We start from the raw sequence: 23,257 nt of genomic DNA, 5'->3' as shown, positions 1-23,257 counted from the left end.
ATATATATATATATATGTATATATATATATGTATATATATATATGTATATATATATATATATATATATATATATATATATATATATATATATATATATATATATATATACATATACACACTAGTAGACCCAAGCCCGTTTAAACGGGCTCTAGGGTCTGTTTCTTGCCACCGCACATGCACACCCGCAACGCGCACACCCACCGCACACCCGGCCGCCTGCTCACACGCCCATCCGGCTCCCTGGCCCAGTCCTGCTGTCTCTGTGTGTCTCTCTGCACGGACCAGCTCCACAGAGACAGCACACGCAGGGACACAGGGGTTTTATTGTAGAGGATATATATACTGTATATATATATATTTTTATTTTTTTTACTTAATTTAAAAAAAAAATTTTTTTGTAAATAATTATTTTACATTTTTAAAGCTATAAATATGTTATAATCCAACCTATTTATTACTTACCTCAATGTCGAATGACGTCCTCTCTAACAGTTTAATGCTCTGAGTAAAAACACTCTGGAAAAAAAAATACAAAAATACTTTTCTGCTCCTGTTAACTTGTAATGCAGATATTCACTACAGAAAGTAAATTAACAAACTAGATATACTAGAAATACTAAACTCCATTTGGTTTAACTATATTAAATATAACGCAGGATCATAAAGGTATAATAGGGTTGTACTTTCCCCACCATCTGCTTAACGCCTGAACAGTAATTCTTATTTTATATATGTTCCATATTGTCCCATACATTTTACTAAGAGATGACACTGATTAGCAGTTCTAGTATGTTAATTATCGCTAGTAACAGAAAGCTTCTGGCATGGGATACAGTGTTCTTCAACCTACATCTGAGCCTGAACCAGCTATGGCATAGCAACAGTAATAGTGATGGCACAAACTGTTTATAAGCAAACAGTTCCCGGCGAAACATGTCGTTTGTGTTCGCCCCATACTTTAACATGAAGTGAACACGAACTTTGTGAACATTCGCCATTGTTGGTCGTGAACTGTTCACCTATGAACAGTTCGTTCACATCACTGAACACTAATAGGAGTTGCTTTGGAGCTCAGAAACAGGAAGGGCCCAGCTGTTTCTTAATTTGGTGACTATGCTTTAATTTTCTTCTGTGGCCTTCTGCCATATGACTACCAGACACTTTTATTTTAAACTTAAAAGAATGATGCCAGGCAGGGAAGCGTGGGGTGTGTTTAGTATGGTTATTAGAATCCACCTTGCGCTTTGTGAGTTTTAATTATTAATTCGTATTTATATAGCTCTGACATCTTTCACAGTGCTTAACTTATTATTTATATATAGCATAATCTTGTCACTAACTGTCCCTTGGAGGAGCTCACAATCTAATCCCTACTATAGTCATATGTCCATCATACTCTAGGGCCAATTTTAGGGGAAGCCAATTAACTTATCTGTATGTTTTGAGATGTGGTAGGAAACTGGAGTGCCTGGAGGAGTACTTGGGGGAAACCCACGTAGACACGAGGGAGAACAGATAAACTCCTGGCAGATGTTAACCTGGCTGGGATTAAAAACAAAGCCATTGTGCTGACCATTGGTTTATTGATTGCAATGGGTAGCTATACTTTGCATGGAGCACTCTGTTCTTGCACAACTTATTCAACAAAATCATTAGACATTGCTAGATGACATCTGACAGCTAGCTGGTTAGAGCCCAGTCAGCACCTCTTCATTGTCACATGACTAAACAATGAATGGCCAACTACTGCATACCCATAACGCATACCCAGCGCTGTAGAAAGGTAAAGAGGTAACACTAGATCCAGAATTAACACCAAGCTTTTTTAAATAACACTTATAAGCATGTACAAAATGGAGAACGATCATGCTGCTTACCCTGGCTTTTACATATTTCTTGAAAGGCAGAGAAGAGAAGTAAGAAAGAGATATCAGATAACAAATCAAACAACACAAGGAATCTTAGAATAGCTCTGAGCCATTCATATCAGAATTGAACACACAAGCTTTCTCTGTCTTATTACAGCCCTAAAAGCAAACCGTCAACCGTTTCCTTCCTGAACTCAGCAACACACAGTATAGCAGGATAATCCGTGCAGTCACAGTGCTGGGATAGAGTGACAGTACCTTATTCATCAAGGAATCCATTACTGCCTAGAGGGTAACCAAACTGTGTTCACACAGATCTACTTCACATACTGGAGCAGCTCTAACTATGGGGTAACCTTGTCTATTGCCTCTCCTATCACCTTACAGAGTCTATCCTAAACAGCACAGCAAGGCAACTTACAAGCAAATAATGTGTCCAAGCGATTTTGCTCATGCTCAGTCTGTATGGCTAATTGCCATATTATTTATATACCCAAATCACTTTGCAAAACACATGCACGATGAAGGGTTCATTTCGTCTCCTCTACAGAATGATGGCAGGAGATTTTGTATCGGGGGGGGGGGGGGGGGGGGGGGGGATACCGTGTATTGGCTATGCCAGATAGGCCTTCTTCACACTCTATATTCATGTGGACATCCAAGAATAGTTAAAGGGTCAATATGATTAAAAAAAAAACCCTGTAACATGCACTATAGAATACTTTCTTTGGATGTAGATTTCACTTACGATAAGTGTTTTTAACCTGACCGGATGGTTCGGACCTCTTACTGACAGATTCCGGACTAGTCCATATCATGGGGGATTCTTAGGGTTTTCTTCATTTTCAAAAGCACTTGCTGAATGGTATTTCCTTAGTCAGACTGCTAGAATAGTGTGCAAACAAGGTGGCTTTCCATTCAACTTCTTTGTAGAGATCCTTGCCAGTGAATGCTTTTAAAAAAATGAAGGAAAGCTTTAGGTTCCCACGTGAGGTGGATTGTTCTGAAAACCTGTCGGTGACAGGTAAGAACCATCAGATTACAAACACTGTAAGTGACAGCTACAGAAAAATAAAGTCATTTACAGTGCATTTTACTCTGGAGCAAATGTACATATTTTTGTAGGTATACTGTACATATGCATTTTACAGGTTTCCTCATGGTACCCCTTTAAAGTGTGCAATAAATGATAATTCTCAACAGTCGTTGGGTCATTACTGCTTGTAAGTAACCCTATAGTTCATGATTATCAAAAGAGATGCTTCAATCAACTGCCCTACAGATTACGAGAGTAGAGATGGCCAAGATGATGGCAATAATTCTGTCTTGTGTACAGATCTCATACAAATCGTGTGTTACATTGAATCGAGCCGAACAAAGGTATTTCTCGGTGCTTTCGATGGGTCCAGATCTAAACTGCATACAATTTGCATGCAAGTTGGAGTTATTTGTATCTCATTGACCATCTCTTTATGGGAGCATGCTTGTTACATGATGAAGAAGAGGAGGAACAAGAGAAGAAAGAAGAGGAGAAGGAAGAGGAGAAAAACTAAAAGTAGTAGAAGGAAAAGGAGGAGGGAGAGGTGGAAGGAGGAAGAAGAAGACGACGAAAAAGATGACAGGATAAATGTTCAACAGTGGTCCTCATGATTAACAAAAAGTGCAGATGGCAAACAACAACAGCTAAGATAACAGCTTTGCTGCCTGGAATAATTTGTCTCAGATTTAGGCAATCCATATTGGGCATGTGATGAAATAAACATAATGAGATGTTACACACTGTGAAAACTACATATCAAAATAATTAGTAGATCCCTAGAGATTGGTTGCTTAATATTCAATATTTGACCTTTCTTGAAAAAAAACAGTATTGTGTTAGTAAAGAAAAACAAAACTATAAATAAGGTGAAAAAGTCATTGTCAATGTTTAATTAATCAGAAAAAATTTATTTTGAGTGTCTTTTTCTTTTCTTTTTTGGGGGGTTGGGCACAGAAAAGTTTAATAAAAAAGGTAAGAAAATTATAAGGAGAAGCTGAGTTCTTCAAGGCCGTAGTCACATAGTTATGTAGGTTTAAATAAGACGTGTCCCTCAATGTCCATCTTGATTCACATGGGCCAGTACCTTGCTCAAAGATTAAAGCTGCCCATAGATTTGGCAAGTTGGGTTGACTTGTAGGCATAATTCAGCTAATACTGGGGCCTTAGCCAAGTGACTGTGTACTGTATATGCCCATGTAGAGGAGGTGGAAGAGGAGGGTTAAGCAGAAAACGGCGCTGACAGCTTTTATCATTTGATAAAACAATGCCCAATTGCCCATCTTCATTGATTGTTTTTTTTTTTTTAACTTACTCAAGTTTTAACATTTCCCCTTTGACTGGTCATCAATTGCCAGGAATTCATCATCAGATTAGATAAGTTGTGTAGAAAAGTGGTTGAACAGCTTAGAAAGTAAGTCTTGATTGGTATTAAAATCTCACCTTGTTAAATTTTTGCATTAGTTGGACCTTAGGCTCAGAGTTTGTAGAACTACTGCCTGACTAGGGCCTTTTTTTTTCATTTGAATGCATATTTTCATACTCGTCATTACTTGGGAAATGGATACGTGGTGCAGAAATCTGCAGCATGCCATCCATATTTTGTCTGCTTAAAAATGCATGGGAAAATTCGCATTCAGTGGAAATTACTCCACTGACATGTATTGGTTACATTTTTAATGCCAAAATGTGCATTGAGAAATTCGTACTTAGTGGAAATGGGCCCTAAAGGCTCTGTGAGGAGGAATGGATCTGACTGTGCTTCCAGATCTATAGGCAGCTTAAGGGGGGGGGGGTGGCAGGCTAGATACACAGACTGACGAGGCAGATGGACACAGATAGACAGATGGATACATAGAAGACTAATCACAGACTAAACCACAGCTTCTCAACCTCACAAGTACTCTTGTCAACATGACATACACCTCACCTCAGCCCCATCAAGTCAATCCCCAATGGTACCCACACCTCCACCCATCAAACACAACAACCTCTCAAACTGCTCGCTTTTTCCCTTTGAAATCTTGAAAAACCCTGTAAGCATTTAATAATTACTCACAATTAGACAGAGGACTATAGCAAGGTTGAGAAATACTGATCTAAATATTACATGTATAGCATAAATTGGTCCATCTCCATGAACTAGCGTCTACATTGCACTAACCACACCCATAATCCTTTGGTTTTTACCATTGCCTGCTCCATTGGTACAACTTGCTGAATATGAATCATCCGTATGCTATTAGCGTGTCCCTTTAACGCATTTCCTAAAGCTCCTTTTGGCTAAAAATAAATAGAGACATAAGATAGACACACATTTCTCAGACAGAGAAAAAAATATATTTCTACATAGTGTGATACAATTGGGAGATGTGTAAAAGTGGTATTAGGATGAAGAATTTGCACTTCAGAAATTACTTCTAAAGCTTTAACATGCTCATAATAAACTCCACTTTACAGAAAACTTTTATAAGCCAAATTCCGAGCTGTAAACGCAAACAGTCTTACCAACATGTATTAACACAGATAAATAACAATGTTAAACAGACATCCCAGCTGTGGCTATTGGAGAGAATCGTTACTTGGTTTATTCACTCTGAGGGTCCTACTGGTAAGATCTTTACTGGGAGGAATTTAAGGTAGACTACTGGACTTCAACTCTGTTAAAAAAATTTGAAGTCAGGCATGCTCTGAACTGAAAGGGAAATACGTACATTTTGGCTGGATTACTCACTTAGGAGAACCTTGGTTACTAAAAGGTTTCATTTTGGATAAATAAGGGAAAGTTAGATTCTAGAGTCTTGGATCTTTTGTCTGTCAATAGCCTCTATCTTATTCACTTTCTCTCCATAGTTTTCTCCTAAGAGATAATTTTTCAATTTCTGTGTAAAATAACTTCCAAGCACTCTGCATTTGAAAAAGTACCAAAAAGTATGTGAAAAGGTACTGTCCATGTCCACATTATTCTGAGTATTTTCTTGATTTTTGGTGGCTTAAAAGGCATTTTATTGAAAATGCGAAAATAACACCTAGGAGGAAACTCACTATAAAAGGGACAATTGAATAAGGGTCATGTTCCTACAGAAGAGATTAGTTTTATTTCCTACCACCAGTCTTATGGCACAAATTCAGCAGATTTCTCTACCGGAGGGACACAGCCATAAATGTCCACAGTTTCTAATGATTCTCTATCCCAAACTAACAAAAGCAATGTCTATAGTTTCACTTTAAGCTGTTTGGCAATAACATACTGTAGACGCAAGTATTAGATTATCTCAGTAATAGAAATGCAGCAGATGTGTGGAACACGTAAGCTATACAGTATGTGGCTCTAAGGTTCCTCTGACATTGCCTTGGGCAGCTTCTCAGGATTCCTCTTCTTTGCATTACATGAATGTTTGCACACGCTACATCTGTACTGCTCACCCGGTGCAGTTAGACTAAGTACAAAAAAGACAAAAAGAGCAGCTGTATAGGTAATCCAGGCAGGATCATAGCTCATTAGGCTTGGGTTGTAATATATTTAGTAGCTAGGACAATTCTTAGAGGTATGTTTGCATATTGCAGAGCTCAGATCTCAAGAACTGCTCCTGATTTGCTTTCTCTATTCCTGGGCCACATCATGGCTTCTTTTACTGGTCTGTGTCCTTCCTTTAGAGCAGAGTGCCCCATTGGGGAACAATGGGCCAAGAAAATACAATTTCATATTTTTTGCAACCAGTAAGGAAAATGTTAAAATTGTTCTGTACTCTACCTCTGTGCTAATCTGTCAGTCCATTGAAAAATGTCAAACTTTTATCAGTGGATCACCTGGCTTTTTGAAATTAAAAGTTATTAAAAAGTATTCTTCTATTTCAGTTCATAGCATGCCTCTATGTCTTAGAGTGAGAAAAGGTCCCTTACATACAGTCTCTGCGTGCCTTCATATACACCTTGCACTCAGCTCTAAGCAGATTTCTACTCATTCCAAAGATGACAGTATTGTCATGGAGAAAATATGAAAGGCGAAAATCATATTATAAAATAAAATATTACAATAAAAATGTATTAAATATTTAATAAAACTTACCAGGTGGTCAGCATTTCCTTCCAGTTCATTAGCAAATGCCAAGAGGTCAACCTTTGTACTGCTTTTTCCCACCTGTGGCACAGGAACAGAGTTGTATATTTAGGTAAGTCGGTTAATTGGTCAGCAACCAATTGTCCTACAACCAAAAATTGTGGTAGGGACATAAGATTGTAGTAGGGTATGGACAAAAAATTGTGGTAGGGTAGGGAAATAAGATTGCGGTACGGACATAAGACTGTGGTTTGGTGCGGTAGGGTAAGAACATAAGATTGTGGTAGGGAACATCAGACTGTGGTTGTGTAAGGACATTAGACTGTGGTAGGATACAGACATAAGACTGCATTAGGCACATAAAACTGTGGTAGGGTAGAAACTTAAGATTGTGGTAGGAACATAAGACCAGGGCTCATCATTGGGGCCAATCATGTCACTCTCTGACTCTGACATTAGCAAGTACAGAGGAAGGGCAGGGTGACAGAGAGATGACACAGAGAAAGGACAGGGGTCCCAAAGAGATAACACAGGGGACAGAGAGATAACAACAGAGGGACCGAGGAAGAACACAGGGGTACAGAGGAGGACACAGAAGAGACAGAGGAAGGACACAGGGACAAAGAGCGTATGCAGGGGATAGCATAGCCGAGGACATAGGGAGACTGAGGAGGACACAGGGGGACACAAAAGGTACAACGGGGACATACTAATTGGGGGGAGAAGGTCCACAAGACGACCCTGCACCATGGATGCACCAAGTTTAGTATATGTTTTTTTCCCTGGTTTTTCTCCTCTAAATTTGGGTGTGTCTTACGGTCAGGAGCGTCTTCTGGTCCAAAACATACGGTAATAAGAAACAACACTTGGAAACCATATACGTACTTCTTCTAAAAATGCATCAAAGTCTATGGTATCAATTCCTGTCGAGCTAAAATCAAATAAATTCTGTTTTCCCCTCTCATCAAGCAACACAATGTTTTTCAGGTTTACGTTCATTGTGTCAATTCGGTCTGAAATTTCATCAACATACTGAAAAAAAAGAAAGAAAATTGGTTAGAGTATTTCCAGAGTTTATTAGCTTTAAAGGACACCTGAAGTGAAATTAAATTTATGGGATGATCGATTGCGTCTATAGTCCTACTCCTATACAGGACATTCCTATAAGTCTACTGTTATTTTGTACCTAAAGGTTAAAGTCTACCTTTATATGTTAATGAAGACAACTTTATGATGTTTTTCAGTTCCCACACAGACACATTTCGGACTACTTAACTTTTTTTTTATAGGTTTCCAACTTTCCAGCTCTCAAACATGTTTTTGAGGCGCACAGAGTTTTATAAGCTCTACTTAATTATGAGTGAGAATTACACTACAGTTTGACTACAATGTGACAGCAAACAAAGTAATTTAGTCCTGGATTCTAAAAGAAGAACTGTAGTAAAAGTGACATAATGAATACAATTGCTTATTCTTCAAAATATTCATTTATAGATCATTTAGTCAGTATTTGCCAATTGTAAAATATTTCCTCTATCTGATTTACATTTAAACTGCACACCTTGCATTCAAAACAGATGCTACAAATTTAGACTAAATGAGGATGTTTCTTCCAAAACAGTTTGCATGCAAAGCATTCTGTACAAGACCCTTCCAAGGCAGAGAAGTCATCCTATCAGAAGGGACTCTAACCTCGAATAGAAATAACATCCTTCATTAGTCTAAATCTGTAGCATCTGTTTTGAGAGCAAGGTGTGCAGTTTGCCTATAAAAGGCTCTGCAAACCTGGGCTGGTAGTCATTCAGATGTGGCCTGGCTTTATGATGCGCTGCCATTCCTCCCTGCTCTGTACAAAAATTAAGTTCTATTTTATGGCTAGCTGGGTTTACACTTGTTTGCATGTAATTTCCCTTTATTTATTCTAGCATCTGTTTTGCATGTGATGGGTGCAGCTTGCCTATAAGAGGCTCTGCACACATATGCTGATAGTCATTTGGTAGTCATTGAGCAAAGCACCATTTTTAGCACCCACCAGGGCATCTCAATAGCACATTTAATATGCATGCTAACAATGGGCTTCATTATAAAAAAAAAAAACAAAAAACTTTGCATTTTACTACTTCTTTTTACATTTAATAGTTTAGCAGAGGGTTTTATTAGCCTACTTCCAAGTTCTGCCCTACCACAGAGGTTTCAGACAGATAAGAACTTCTCTATTTTATTTCACACTTTAGCAGATAAAAAAAAAAAAAAACATTTCATCAATTGGGAGGGCAGAATGGAGATATTCGATGTTATGCTTTAAAGAGTTTAGCGAACTCACAGATGTCATTTTTACACCTTCCCCTGGATAAATAATGGGCATCTAGAAGGGGAGGGGGAACGCAGCAGCTCCTATAGCTATTAGAAACCAGGAAACGAAAATGGTGCTTGGTTCCCTTTAAGGGCTAGTTTACAGTGCTCAGTTGCATTGTAGAATAATTCTCCATGCCAATTCACTGCCCATATCCTTCTATAGGCCTCTTCACAGTACTGCGTTGTAACTGATCGCGTTATTTATTTATTTATATAGCGCCGACATATTACACAGCACTGTACAGTGTATATTGTGTTGTCACTAACTGTCCCTCAGAGGGGCTCACAATCTAATCCCTACCATAGTCCTATGTCTATGTATGTATCGTGTAGTGTTTGTATCGTAGTCTAGGGCCAATTTAGGGGGAAGTTAATTAACTTATCTGTATTTTATTGTGATGTGGGCGGAAACCGGAGTGTGCATTATGCAACTGACCACTGTGAACCTAGCCTTGTGGTTTCTGGTCGTGTAAATCTCCCTCCTGACAGTTTTTATCAAACAAATTCCCTTCAATAGTTTTACCTACCATGCTGATATTGAGGAATTCATTAAGATTAAAGAGATTTTCAATCTGAAGAGCAGTGAAAATGCCTTTGTTGTCTTTGCAGTCACTAAAAAAGAAACAAAAAGGCAAAGGCAAAAAAAGGAAATTAATACATCATAGTTCAATTTATAGGTTTTGACTCCATTTTCTTCTATTATTTGTAGCACTCTGGTTAGATTCCTCCTACAGCCACTGGGTGATGCGGTTTCAAAAATACATACATTTCACAAAAGTGACAGAATGCATATGAGAGAAAATAAGAGTTCTGGGTGAAACCTTAAAACAAACGAGAATGCTACAAGCACATGGATATTGTCTTAGATAAACATGGTGCTATTTGGCTGGTTACTCATGCCACATGCCTTCTTGAGGGAAGTCTTGTCTCCTTTCATTAAAGGCTTGATTAAGAACATTTACTAGTGTGAAACTTGGCAGCCACTATATAATATCCGGTTGATTCTAGCAGGGCCAGGACAAGGTTCTCCAACACTAGAGACGAAGAACCCAAAGTGCCCCCCTGGAGCTGTGCCCACCCCAGTAAAAGTAGTAGGGGTGCCCCAAAATTGTAGTCAGATGTTACTGATTATTTAGTATTTATATAGCCCAACTTGGACTGATTTAGTATAACTGATCACCTTCAACCATGCTTATCACAAACTAAGTCAATCCTGAGCCCCAATCTTAACACTGCATCCAAACTTAACTCATCTGCAAAATGCCTAAAGCAAACCTTTCACTTAAACTGAACCCTAGCCTACACCCTTTAGATGATATCTAACCCAAACCATGTCCTGAATGATCTATAACCTGACCCACCCAGCGGCGTAGCAATAGGGGGTGCAGAGGTAGCAACCGCATCGGGGCCCTTGGGCCAGAGGGGCACCAGAGGGCCCACCCTCAAACACAGTATTAGCTCTTTATTGGTCCTGTGCTGGTAATAATGACTTCTATAGGTGCTTTTATTAGTAGTAATCATTAACAAACTGTTCCCCATCCCCTCCTTGCACTTCGGACACTGGGGTTGTCCTCGGTAGGTTTTGATGTGCCGTATCAATTGTTATGTATAAAGTGCTTGGGGGGGCCCAATGTAAACCTTGCACCAGGTCCCATAACTCCTTAGCTACGCCACTGGACCCACCACTTTGCCCAGACTTAATAGATAACCATTGCCCATTCCTAAATTGACCTAACACTAAACCCCCGAGCCCTAACAGTGGAATCCCCTGAAAATATTAACACTTGCCCCATGAGTTAGTTAGTTCAGATATTCCTTCCTGATATCATGCAATTTACACGTTGTGCTAAATATTCAAAATTCACTTTGATCAGCCAGCAAACAAATGTAAAAAATCTAGATTTATGTTGAATACCTCAGTCAATAAATAAACACCCATTTCAGATAAACCCCACACAAAACTGAAGTCAGAATCTGATACCAAGCAAAGGAAACTTCAGATGTGGCCAACCCTGCTTAGCTAAATCTTTTGAAGATATGTCTAGACAACTCTTGCATTCACAAACCAATTTATCCTCTCTATTCTCTGTTTATCTCAGTCCCTGGTTTAGAGTGCCTGCTAACACCATGACAGGTCCTCTTACCTGTACACTTTTTCAAATGTTAGGTTGACATTGGCATTTTGGTACAGGACTCCAGATAGGTAATTTTTCCACTGTGAATTGAGCAAATAAGGAGTATCCAAAACCTGAGAAAAAGCAGAAAATTTCAGAGCACATTATCAGTTCACAAGAAAGCAATCCGTGCCTTTTAGTACCAAACAAATCAGGATATCAATAATCTTTTTCACTACAAATACTTCAGTACTATAAGCTTTACTCCAAAACACCTGAAGCCTGAAAATGTGGTCAAACCAACTGAAATTAATAGTAATATTGCCCAATTTCAATGTGGTTAATCTAAATGGTTACAAACCTTAATGTGATATGATCAGCATGTGCATGAATAGAGACTGCTTAGCCATTGTCCCCCTACCCCACCCCCTCCCATATCCCCTATTTCCCCTTGCTTTGGCAATACCTGTAATGAATCTTGGTCATGCCAATAAAGCTATCTTTGATTTGACTTTGATTTGCATGAGGAGAAGAGGAGAGGAGACAGTGATCTAAGGAGATATAAAGCCTCTACATTGATCTATTGCATGTCCTGAAAGTGGGCCTCCACTGTAAATTCCAAAGTGAATAAAAGTCAGAATGACAGTCGCCATGACTTATTCTTTACAGCCTTGGCAACAGTACTCTCTGTATTCTGTTCTGAGTACTGTGGCCCGAGGCTGTGCAGAAACTTAACTCCCACCATGCATCAAGAGTTAAAAGCTGCACAAGGTAGGAGCCATTGTACTCATGCTCAACAGCTGTACTAATTAATAGACTGACAGCAAACATCAACACTCCTTTCTGCCAGCTTTAGTTATAAACACTGTAGAACAGGCTACTTTTAAAATTACCAAGCCTAGGAGATCTATCAACAATTCCACGCACACACGCACGCACACATGAACCCCCCAATCTCAGCATAGTTGGCAGCACATGGTCACAGCATCCCCCAAGCACATGGCTTCACGATCGTTCTTTCCCCCTCCCCAACTTTGGCAACACACACATAGCAGCCATGGATATAATCACAAAATACCCTTCCCCCTCCCAAACCACCAGCACCAAAATCTATGCCCACCTTGCCTCCAATCACTCTCCTTTCAGTGCAGCAGCAAACCTCTAGCCTCTGTTCAGTCTCTTCTCCTCACAAGATGGGGGAACAACTCTGAAGACGCGCGGGACCTGGGGGAGGCGTGGTCACATGGCTTTGCATCACCATTCACAGAGCCTGGATGAGATGCTAACCATTTGCTCCTCTCCCCTTCAGCCACGGCTCTCCCCTTCAGCCGCGCCTCTCCCATTGTATTCTGAAAGCCGCGGCTGCTAAGTAGCACATTCTGACAGCTACAGCAACATTTTGACAGTCGCGATCACGCGCCAGCTAATTTTGACAGGACGCAGGCAAACGGCCGCGATCTACTCAGAAGGCAGTCGCGATCTACTGGTAGATTGATCGACCTATTGGGCACCACCCGCTGTAGAATGACTGTGTTTTGCATACAGAAAACTAAAACTACGTTAGTTATTATTCTTTAAAAAAACAAGTATCAGCAGCACCGCTTAAAGGGAACCTAAACTGAGAAGGATATGGATTTTTCCTTTTGAAATAATACCAGTTGCCTGACTCTCCTGCTGATCCTGTGTCTCTAATACTTTTAGCCACAGCCCCTCAACAAGCATACAGATCAGGTGTGCTGACTGAAGTCAGACTGGATTAGCTGCATGCTTGTTTCAGGTCTGTGATTCAACCACTACTGCAGCCAAAGAGATCAGCAGGACTGCCAGGCAACTGGTATTGTTTCAAAGGAAACATCCATATCCCTCTCAGTTAAGGTTCCCTTTAAGTGAGTTTTGATCTCAGTGGGCAACGAGCTCTAATCAGCTATAGCATGCTTGTACCATTTTGAGTGCTGGGCCTAACATTTTTGAGTTACTAATCCTTGAAATATATCAAGCTGAAATAAAAGTCTTGAGTTTTTCCAATACAAGGTGGACAAAGAGTGAATACAGCCACTTTTATAGATTCCCTGTTTCCATGCAGGGCAGGTAACAAATGGGCCTTAGGGCAAAATTAGCCTGGGGTCCCCCAACAGATACCCCCACCCAAAAAACATCATTAGAGACTCTTTGTTGCAGCCAAACTTCCCTCCTGGGCCCCTGAGCTGGCTGCTGACTCTCCCCCAATCACCTCATAACTTAACAGACTCTGCAGAGTCCCTGGAGAGCAACAGTTAAGATGGGGGAGGGACACCTTGGGGGTCCCTACAGGCTCTGGGGTCCTGAGGCAGTTGCCCATTTTTTCCTATGGTAGCTCCGGCCCTGTTTCCATGTGAAGGGTTTCTTTATCCTTCTCTGAACAGCAGTGGTTCAGTCCATTTGCCAGAATAGTGGCATAGTAGGCAGGCAGGCTGACATCTTAGCAAAGGTCCTTGCCAGGGAGTGTTTTTTAAAAAGGATAATGGAAACCTTGAGAATAGGTAAAGGGCTCAGAGGCATCAGATTAATAATACCTTCCATATTTGGCAGCTACAAAGTTAATAGGTCATTTGCTGGGCATTTTGAAGCTTTCAAAGTTCAGTACGGTTATGCACAATGGTTACCATGGTTACTTCAAAAAAATGCTGTTACTGTAGCTTTTCTTGTCCTTTACTAGACTTATGAAAAATTGGAACTGTATGACAGCTTGTAACAAGCCTCATGCTTAGAGGCAGCAATGGCTTCTTTTTGCTGTGCTTTGTTTTGTTCAACGTTAAAGAGGAACGAACGATAGTAGCAAAGCGTTAAAAAATAGACGTTAGATAAAGAAATAATTGATATTAGCCATGTAATTAGCTCATGTTATTTGATCTTCTGTGAGCCTGAAGGTCAGCATCTTAACTGCAGGCAGATATGAGGGAAAACAAACAAACAGTACCAACTACCCTTTTCTAGAAACGTACCCACTAACAGTGCCATAGGCTAAATTTTAGGTTGGTGTGTGTGTTTATATATGCACAGAAGGCGATACTTCTTGCTTGGCAGTTAGCAACAGCCATTATCTCCCACAATTCAACAAGGTTTACAGACAGGAAACTGTCAGGGCCTTGGCCCTGGTTGGGGTTTCACCTAAATATCAGCCATACCGATGTCCCTGAAGATCTACTTTAGAAAAGGTAAAGATTTCGGGTTCGAAAGAGGGTATCGGCTACTGATTAGGCTGAAGTTCCATGTTGCACTAAATTTCCTCTTTAAAAAGAGAATTTATAAAAAAAAACAAAAAAAAAAACACCAAAATTGTCATGTTGTGTTGGATGGACCCAAAATTACTAATAAAAAAGTAAAAAAAAAAATCAGGCCAACATTCTAAATACATATGAAATCATACTTTCAGAAAAGTATGTCTGTGTTTCATATTTAGAATATTTCTGCACATATTCCTTGTTAGGGTAATTCCTCATACGTTGTCAGGGGTGTGGCTGCTGTCATGTATTCGGCCGATGGTTCATGCATATCTTGGCTGTACAGCAGAGACATTCCTGGTGTTTCAGCCTACGGCAGCTGTCTGCAGGGATCTCCTGCTCCTCCTGGAATGTATCAGTATGTACATCAAACCGTAACAGCACAACCAACCTGGCTGGCTGCTGCAATGTGTCAAGACTGGCTCAAACAAGGCTCTCCATGGATTTGCGTATATTCATGCAACCCAATAAGTATTATTTTCCCAGGGAGTTATGTGGATAATGAAAATGAGGAATATTATTTGCCTGCTTCTGGTGCCTGTTGTCATTACTTAGTAATAACTAGGGGCATGGCTTGTGGCAGTAGTGATATGGGGTAACTAAGGAGAGCCAAAGCCATAATGTATTTACTGTATATAGTTGCCCCAAAGAGAAACCTTAAGACCTTCTAGGGAAAACACTGAAAAGTATGATACCTAAAGCCTAAATAAATCCCAAACAGAACAAGGCAAAGTCTGAAACCAATCAGGCTGAGTAGTGTAAATTTAGAAAGAAGCATTACCTTTGGAACTGAACTTTTCAAGTTCAAAAATCCATGGTGAGGATGTGTTTGCCTGAAGCCCTGCATCTATCCATACAGCAACTAGATGTCTCCACTCTTTATTTACCCGTAGAGATGAGGTCATGTGAACTACAAATTCTTACCTCTGCAGTGCTGCACATAATTATTCATACCCCTGGCAAATTTGGACTTAAAGTTACTTTTATTCAACCAGCAAGTCATTTTATGATGGGAAATGACATAGGGGTCTCCCAATAGATAATAAGACGATGTACAAGAGGCATTATTGTGGGAAAAAACATTTCTCAGCTTTTATTTACATTTGAGCAAAAAGTGTCCAGTCCAAAATTTTGCATACCCTTCCCAATAATCAATATAAAAGCCTTTATTTGCTATTACAGCAATAAAACACTTCCTATAATTGCAAACCAGCTTTTTGCATGTCTCCACAGGTGTGTTTGCCCATTCATCTTTAGAAATGAGCTCCAAATCCTTTAGGTTGGAGGGTCTTCTTGCCATCACCCTGATTTTTAGCTTCCTCCACAGATTCTTAAAGGTAACCAGAGCGGAACGAGGGGTGAAAAAAGGCAAGGATTTTATACATACCTGGGGCTTCTTCCAGCCCCATAAGCCTGAATCGTTCCCACGCCGCCGTCCTCAGCTTCCTGGAACCGCCGGTATCGGGCCCGTCACTTCCGGCGGACGCGGCCAATTGTCCGCATCACAGGGGCTCCCTCCATACATGTACGCATGCGGCTGCGCAGTAAGCAACCACATGCGTATCTGTATGGGGAGAGCACCCTGTGATGTGGAGAATTGGCCGCGTCCGCCGGCCGACTTGCCAACTCGCGGCAATGACGGGACCCGGTGGCGGCGGATCCAGGCAGCGGAGGATGGCGGAGTGGGAGCGATCCGTGCGTATGGGGCTGGAGGAAGCCCCAGGTATGTATAGTTCATCCTCTCTGGTTCCCTTTAATTGGATGCAAGTCAGAACTCAGGCTGGGCCACTCCAAAACGTTAATGTTGTTTGCTAACCATTTCTTCACCACTTTTGCTGTGTGTTTTGGGTCATTGTCATGCTGAAAAGTCCACTGGTGCCCAAGGCCAAGTTTCTCTGCAGACTGCATGATGTTGTTGTTGAGAATCCACAAGAATTGCTCTTTTTTCATGGTGCCATTTACTGTGATTAGGTTCCCTTGTCCATTGGCTGAAAAAATACCCCCAAACCATTAGGATCCCTCCACCATGTTTGACAGTAGGGATAATGTTCTTTGGGATGAAGGCTTCTCCGTTTTTTTTTTTTTTACGCCAAATGAAGGAAACCTCATTGTGACCAAACAATTCAATTTTTGTTTCATCTGACCATAACACAGGAGACCAGAAGTCTTCTTCTTTGCCCAGATGAGCATTTGCAACGGCCAAGCGAGCTTTTTGTGTGCCTTATCTGGAGAAGTGGCATCCTCTTTGGTCTGCATTCGTGGAACCCCGCAGTGTACAGTGTCAGTTGGATTGTCTGCCTTGACACATTGTCACCAGCAGAGCCCAGATTCACCAGGATGGCCTTGGTGGTGATCCTTGGATTCTTTTTCATCTGTCTCACTATCTTCCTGGCCTGCACAGGTATCACTTTTGGTTTCCAACCACGTCCTCTGAGATTTTCCACAATGCGGAACATCCAGTATTTTATAATAATACTTTGCACTGTAGCCACTGGAACTTGAAAACATTTAGAAATGGCCTTGTAGCCCTTTCCTGACTTGAGAGCAGCCACAATGCGCAGCCTCAGGTCCTCACTGAGCTTCTTTGTCTTAGCCATGACTGTCCACAAACCAACTGCAGAGAGCTGCTGTTTTTCACCTGTTGAGTTGATTAAAACAGCTATTCCCAATTAATCAGGGTAATTAGGATGCTTTAGAACAGCTTGGACTATTTGGAATGGTATAGAACTTTGGATTTTCCCACAGACTGTGACAGTTTGTAAAGAAATTTTGGACTGGATACTTTTTGCTCAAATGTAAATAAAAGCTGATAAATGTTTTTTCCCCACAATAATGCCTCTTGTACATTGTCTTATTATCTTTTGGGAGACACCTATGTCAATTACCCTCAAATAATTAGTTGCTGATTGAATAAAAGTAACTTTAAGTCCAAATTTGCCAAGGGTATGAATAATTATGGGCAGCACTGTATATGTAGACATCTGCTTTGACAGTAATGCAGAAATACTCAAAATGTATTCGGATATCTAATATTCTTCCTATATTTTGAAAATGAGTAACATATATGTCCAGTATAGCAATATCAGTCATTTTAAAGTCCAAATAGTCTCTTTAAACTCCACATAACAGCTCTATTAGCATGAAGACACAGTTAAAAACCTCTTGATTGAATATGCTTGCAAACAACAGGTCAATCCCACACACCAACCAATTAGATTGCGCTCACCAAAGGCAGGGGCTGATGGATCACAAATCAGCATGAAAAGCATTCAGTATACAGGTACTCCTCGCTTTTCAGCAATCAATTCCCATGTCAACTGCTGGGTCACTCAGGGATGAAAAAAGGGAGATAACATAGCGTAATCCTGCTTAAACTACTGCAAAACTGCGCTTTCCCTCCGTGTAACTCGTGTAATAATCATGACACTGCAATCTCGTGCACCTCCACCAGCATGAAATTTCAGACCCACGCTCACCGGATGATGACGCTGACCGATCACAGACCAGCTCTCCACACTTTAAAGCTGGCTGCGTGTCTCACAAAGGCTGCTTCTAGGATCATTATATGCTCTAATTTTCATTCAACATGTTTATTATACAACACTTAAAAAGTTTGTAGTGCAATTACATTTACATATAATATATTGCGCATATCAAATATAAAATCGTGCGTCCTCACTGCCTTATGAACCAGCGTCTCCTGGTCTGCCACACCCGAAGCTCTGGATCACTGCAAAATACCTCCTATTTTGCAGTGATCCAGTTGCCTCTATGTATAGAGGAGCGCACATACCCTTAATTCCATAAATACTCGAGTATAAGTCGACTCCAATATTCAACCCTTTTAAGCTGGAGTTTTTTATTGACTCAAGTATAAGTCTACCAAGCAAAGTTAATGGCTGTGTAACGATCTGCTAGTGTGTGTGGGCACTAGCAGACAGACAAATATCAGACTTTCCGTTAAAGGGTAAAGTCTTACAGACAGTGACAGTAAAAGGCTGTACAAACACTGAATACAGATATAGAGAATGGTCAGGCAAAACGAGTCGGCAACAGATCAGATTGGTCAGGCACTAAATCGGCAGGCAATATCTAAGTGAGTAATCAGGCAGAGGTCGGCAACTGGTCAGATAGGCAAAGGTACAGAATCGGCAGGCTAAATCTAAGTGAGTAATCAGGCAGTGGTCGGCAACAGATCAGATTGGCAAAGGTAGAAAATCGGTAGACAAAGAGTAGTCAGAGAAGCAGGCAGAAGACAAACACAAGTATAATCAATATATAAGTAAGCTGAGCTAGTATGGAATCCCCGCGGTCAAGCCGGTTCAAGCCACACACGGAACTGACTAAGGTCTGAAGCCTTCACTGCAAAGTGTTAGCTAGAGCAGACAGTGAGCAAGTGTCAGAACATCGCTTAAGAAGCCCGGGTAAGCAGGAGACCACGCCCCAAGCCGCTTGGCCAATCAGGAACCAGAGGTGGAGCCATGTGTGTCAGCTGACAGGTGATCAGCTGACATGCTTCCTTAGAGCATAAAAGGAGCGACGCTGACAGTGCATGCGTCCACCCTCATTTACAGTCTGAGTATCATGCGGCCGGATCTCCGCATGAATGCTGCTGACACCATCCCTGTCAATGCGGCCAGCGGCACCGGAAGTCCCAGATGCGCTGCCAGCGGAGGCAGCAGAAACTGACATGGTAAGCGCAGGATTACTGACAGGCTGCACTTGGGGCTCAGGAGGGGTTAATGACTGCACTACATGCAGTATTGCAGCCATTAACTCCTCCTGTCCCTTAAGTGCAGCTAATACCTCCTCCAGGCCCCCAAGTGCTGCAATTATTCACTCACTTTTATGCAGCCCATTATGCTTCCCCCCCCCCCCCCCCTCACATTTCTTTGTTAATTGTTGTGGCCAGGACTTTCAGGCCAGCGTTTTCTTGCCAATTCATTTGCTTTATCACTTATCACATTACTGAGTGTACTCAGTGTTGCCAGTGACTCGCGTATAAGTCGACCCCTATACTTTTATGAAGTGAATCAGACCTAAATTTCTAGAAATATACACGAATATATACAGTATGTCAACCACTATGCTTCCTTACATTGTTTAGATTCACTTATTAAATGCTATTAGAATTTCCTTTATTCAAATCACTTTTGGTCTAAGTTTTTGTTCTTTAACTGAGCACATATAGCACCATGCACTGTTGAGGACCATATACTACTGAAAGAGATGTATCTAAATTGAACCAATGATTGTGTGTAATTAAGGGCTATATAGCTACAGTATATTATAAACCACCAGCCACTCTGGATGTATACAGGATTCACACTGGCAAAAAGGAATGGTTTCCACTGTTTTGCACATGCTCAGTTCTACTAGGAGAATTTCTGAAATAATTGATCTATCAGGAAATCAATTTGTATCTCTGGGATTGAATGATCAAAAATCACATAAAGGTGTTTCACTCCAGATTCTCTGAGTATGAAACCATGACCAGCCAATTAACCAGCCGGGCGGTATGGACGAGCTCAGCTCATCCATCACCGCCGGAGGCTGCCGATTTTCTTCAAATAAAGAGCAGCACACGCAGCCGGCACTTTGCCAGCCGCGTGTGCTGCCTGATCGCCGCCGCTCTGCGGCGATCCGCCGCGAGCAGCGGCGAAAGAGGGTCCCCCCAGCCGCCTGAGCCCAGCGTAGCCGGAACAAAAAGTTCCGGCCAGCGCTAAGGGCTGGATCGGAGGCGGCTGACGTCAGGACGTCGGCTGACGTCCATGACGTCACTCCGCTCGTCGCTATGGCGACGATGTAAGCAAAACAAGGAAGGCCGCTCATTGCGGCCTTCCTTGTTTATTCTGGGCGCCGGAGGCGATCGGAAGAACGCCTCCGGAGCGCCCTCTAGTGGGCTTTCATGCAGCCAACTTTCAGTTGGCTGCATGAAATAGTTTTTTTTTTATTTAAAAAAAACCCTCCCGCAGCCGCCCTGGCGATCTTAATAGAACGCCAGGGTGGTTAAGTCATTCCATTTGCAGAACTGGTCCTCTCTAGTCCTGATGTCGTGCATTATGGCTATTGACTTAAAGAGAGCCCGAGGTGGGTTTGAAGAAAGCTTTTAGGACACAGTGGCTGGTTCTGCATACTATCACCAGCCTCTGTGTCTGTACTGTGTCCCCCCAGGCCTCCCCTGCACTCTTCTGTCTCCTATTAAAAAAAAACGCCATTCTAGCGACATGCAGCTTGTCGCTAGCTGGCTGTTTACCTTAATGCTGCCAGTAACCGCCGCTCCCCGGCCTCCTCTATATCGCAGCTCCCCGCCTGCGTCCCTTCCCTCCCCACCTCTTTAAGCTGATTGGAGGGAAGGGACTGCAGGCGGGGAGCGGCGCTATAGAGGAGGTGGGGGAGCGGCGGTGACAGGCAGCATTAAGGTAAACAGCCAGCTAGCGACAAGGTGCATGTCGCTAGCATGGTGGTCTCTTTAATAGGGGACAGCAGAGCGCAGTAGAAATCCGACAGAACCGACAGGTTCTGTAGCCCAACTCCTCATGGGGGGTTCTTAGGGGTTTATTTATTTTCAAAAACACTTAGTGAATGGCAGTTGTTCCCTCCAACTGCCAAAAAAGTGTGAAGCGAACAGGGAGGCTAGCAAGCATCTTTATATAAATCGTTTTCAGGTAGAGTCTTTATAAAGAATAAAAGCCATGCTGAGAATTCCCCATGAAGAGATGGCCTAGTCCAAAACCTGTCGTTAATGTCAGATTTCTACTACGTACTGTAAGTGACAGCAACATAGGAGAAAAGGAATTGATGGGTCATTTTACTCTGGAAGAAATTAACTTCTTATTTGTAAGTTATTATGTGTATTTAAAAAAAAAATTTTTTTCCAGGATAGTGGTCCTTTATTTATGTGAGTTTACTGTGCTTTGTAGTACTAGCACTGGGTTTTAAGGCTCCTTGCAGTTCACTACATAAAATCCTGCTGGTTCTGAGTCCAATAGGGATGATCAGATATTACGATTTACGATTCCGACAGAATGCCGCTTTCCAGGAAGTGTCATTCCGATTTCAACAGAATGGTATTTTCTTGTTACATTGTTACATACCATATATTTTGGCGTATAAGACGACTGAGTGTATAAGACGACCCCCCAACTTTTCCAGCTAAAATATAGAGTTTGGGATATACTCACGATATAAGACTACCCCCCTCTTCTAAAGCACACCAAATAAAAATTAAAAAAACATCATAAACTGTTGCTATGTATGAAACAATACTAGTGCTGTACTGTATGTTGTACCCAGTATATAACCGTATATAGGCGACTGACTGGTTGGATTGGTCAACTCTCCCTAAATGAATTGGTCAGCTCTCCTTGTCTACCTGTTTATCAGAGCAGTATGGAAGAATAGATTGCGTTGTGCCCATAAAACACGCCTCTTTCGCCCTACTGGCCCGCCCTTGTATCCTATTTACCTCCTTCTCTGCCTCTCAGATCTCGCACATGTGCGCCTGCGCCACTTCACTACAGTCCTCAGCAGTGAGATCTGAGAGGCAGTAACAGGATAGGGCGTATCACCCGGCATGAATGACACCCGGCGTGTAAGACGACCCCTGACTGTTCAGAAGATTTTCAAGGGTTCAAAAGTAGTCTTATACGCCAGATTATACAGTAGTTATTTGGGTTGACAATGACATATGTCCATTGAGTTCAACTAGTCAGTTAATTGTAAAATAATAAAATTTTAAAAATTATTTTGCGGAATATAGTATGCATAATCCACATTTTTGATGGGCAACCTATGTACACTTCTGTAGTAAAATTCTGATATTCCGATTGGTCCAAAACTTCCAAATCATGTAATTAGCCTAAAATTTCAGAATCTTGGTAATGCATTATTCGATGGAATTCAGATTTCTGCATACCGTTAGCCGCCCCGGGAAGCCGATATCGGATTGTGTGTTTGTGTGTAACTTTTTGCAGGCCATGACAACATATACAGCTTGGTGTAAAATATAAGTATTGCCATCTCTCCTATTGGTTCATAGGTTTTTAGGTCTGCCCAAACCATTAACAGATTTTCACTCTGCACATACAGGCTTACTAGCAGCTGATAGCAAAGCAAGGACGTTTTCACAGTTAAAGATACAAAGGCAATGAGCAGCAGCTACACATATTCATGTAATACAGTTTGTTACATTTCTTGAGAGCTGCTTAGGTATTCTGTTGTACTGGTCCCAAAGCTTTACCCCATCGAGCCAAGCCAAATCTATCCCTGCCATGCACTGATGAGGACTAATAGTCGGAAACAGGCTGTCTGCAAGTTGGTTTGATGTTGCCCTGCAAAATTTGTAAGCTATAGGCTTGCTATACATCAGTGGTTCTGGGTGTAAGCCTGGCTTCAGGGGCATAAAGAGATCATTTACATATTCAGTAGTGATGCATTGTGGGAGACCACAGTCGCTCACTTACAACTGAAATATTGCGTATACTAAAATATTGCGAATACCTTTTGTTTTAAAAAGGCACACTACAGTGAGCATTGCTTTTTAGTAGGAGGGCTTTTTGGT

General features: G+C 41.4%; 1 protein-coding gene across 13 annotated transcripts in view; it reads right to left on the bottom strand.

Moving 5' to 3' along the window:
- Positions 1 to 23,257, bottom strand: part of PROM1 (prominin 1) — a 290,410-nt gene that overhangs the window by 42,261 nt on the left and 224,892 nt on the right. For 8 of the 13 annotated variants that reach the window (XR_011030551.1, XR_011030555.1, XR_011030558.1 and 5 more), the window contains 7 exons: positions 11,465 to 11,568; positions 9,848 to 9,932; positions 7,851 to 7,997; positions 6,975 to 7,046; positions 5,096 to 5,188; positions 1,879 to 1,896; positions 464 to 517 (listed from right to left, as the gene is read on the bottom strand). Coding sequence is in view for 4 of the 13 variants with exons in the window: in XM_068277815.1 (XP_068133916.1) it covers positions 464 to 517; positions 1,879 to 1,896; positions 5,096 to 5,188; positions 6,975 to 7,046; positions 7,851 to 7,997; positions 9,848 to 9,932; positions 11,465 to 11,568 (573 nt within the window). In the remaining 9 variants the exon portion in view is untranslated. The remainder of the gene's footprint in view (positions 1 to 463; positions 518 to 1,878; positions 1,897 to 5,095; positions 5,189 to 6,974; positions 7,047 to 7,850; positions 7,998 to 9,847; positions 9,933 to 11,464; positions 11,569 to 23,257) is intronic. The other 5 variants (XR_011030552.1, XR_011030556.1, XR_011030559.1 and 2 more) reach the window with 2 other exon arrangements.

Source organism: Hyperolius riggenbachi, chromosome 1 (assembly GCF_040937935.1).
Source record: "Hyperolius riggenbachi isolate aHypRig1 chromosome 1, aHypRig1.pri, whole genome shotgun sequence".
NCBI lineage: Eukaryota > Metazoa > Chordata > Amphibia > Anura > Hyperoliidae > Hyperolius > Hyperolius riggenbachi.
Note: the sequence above shows the minus strand (reverse complement) of the source record. Positions and strands in the feature narration are given on the sequence as shown.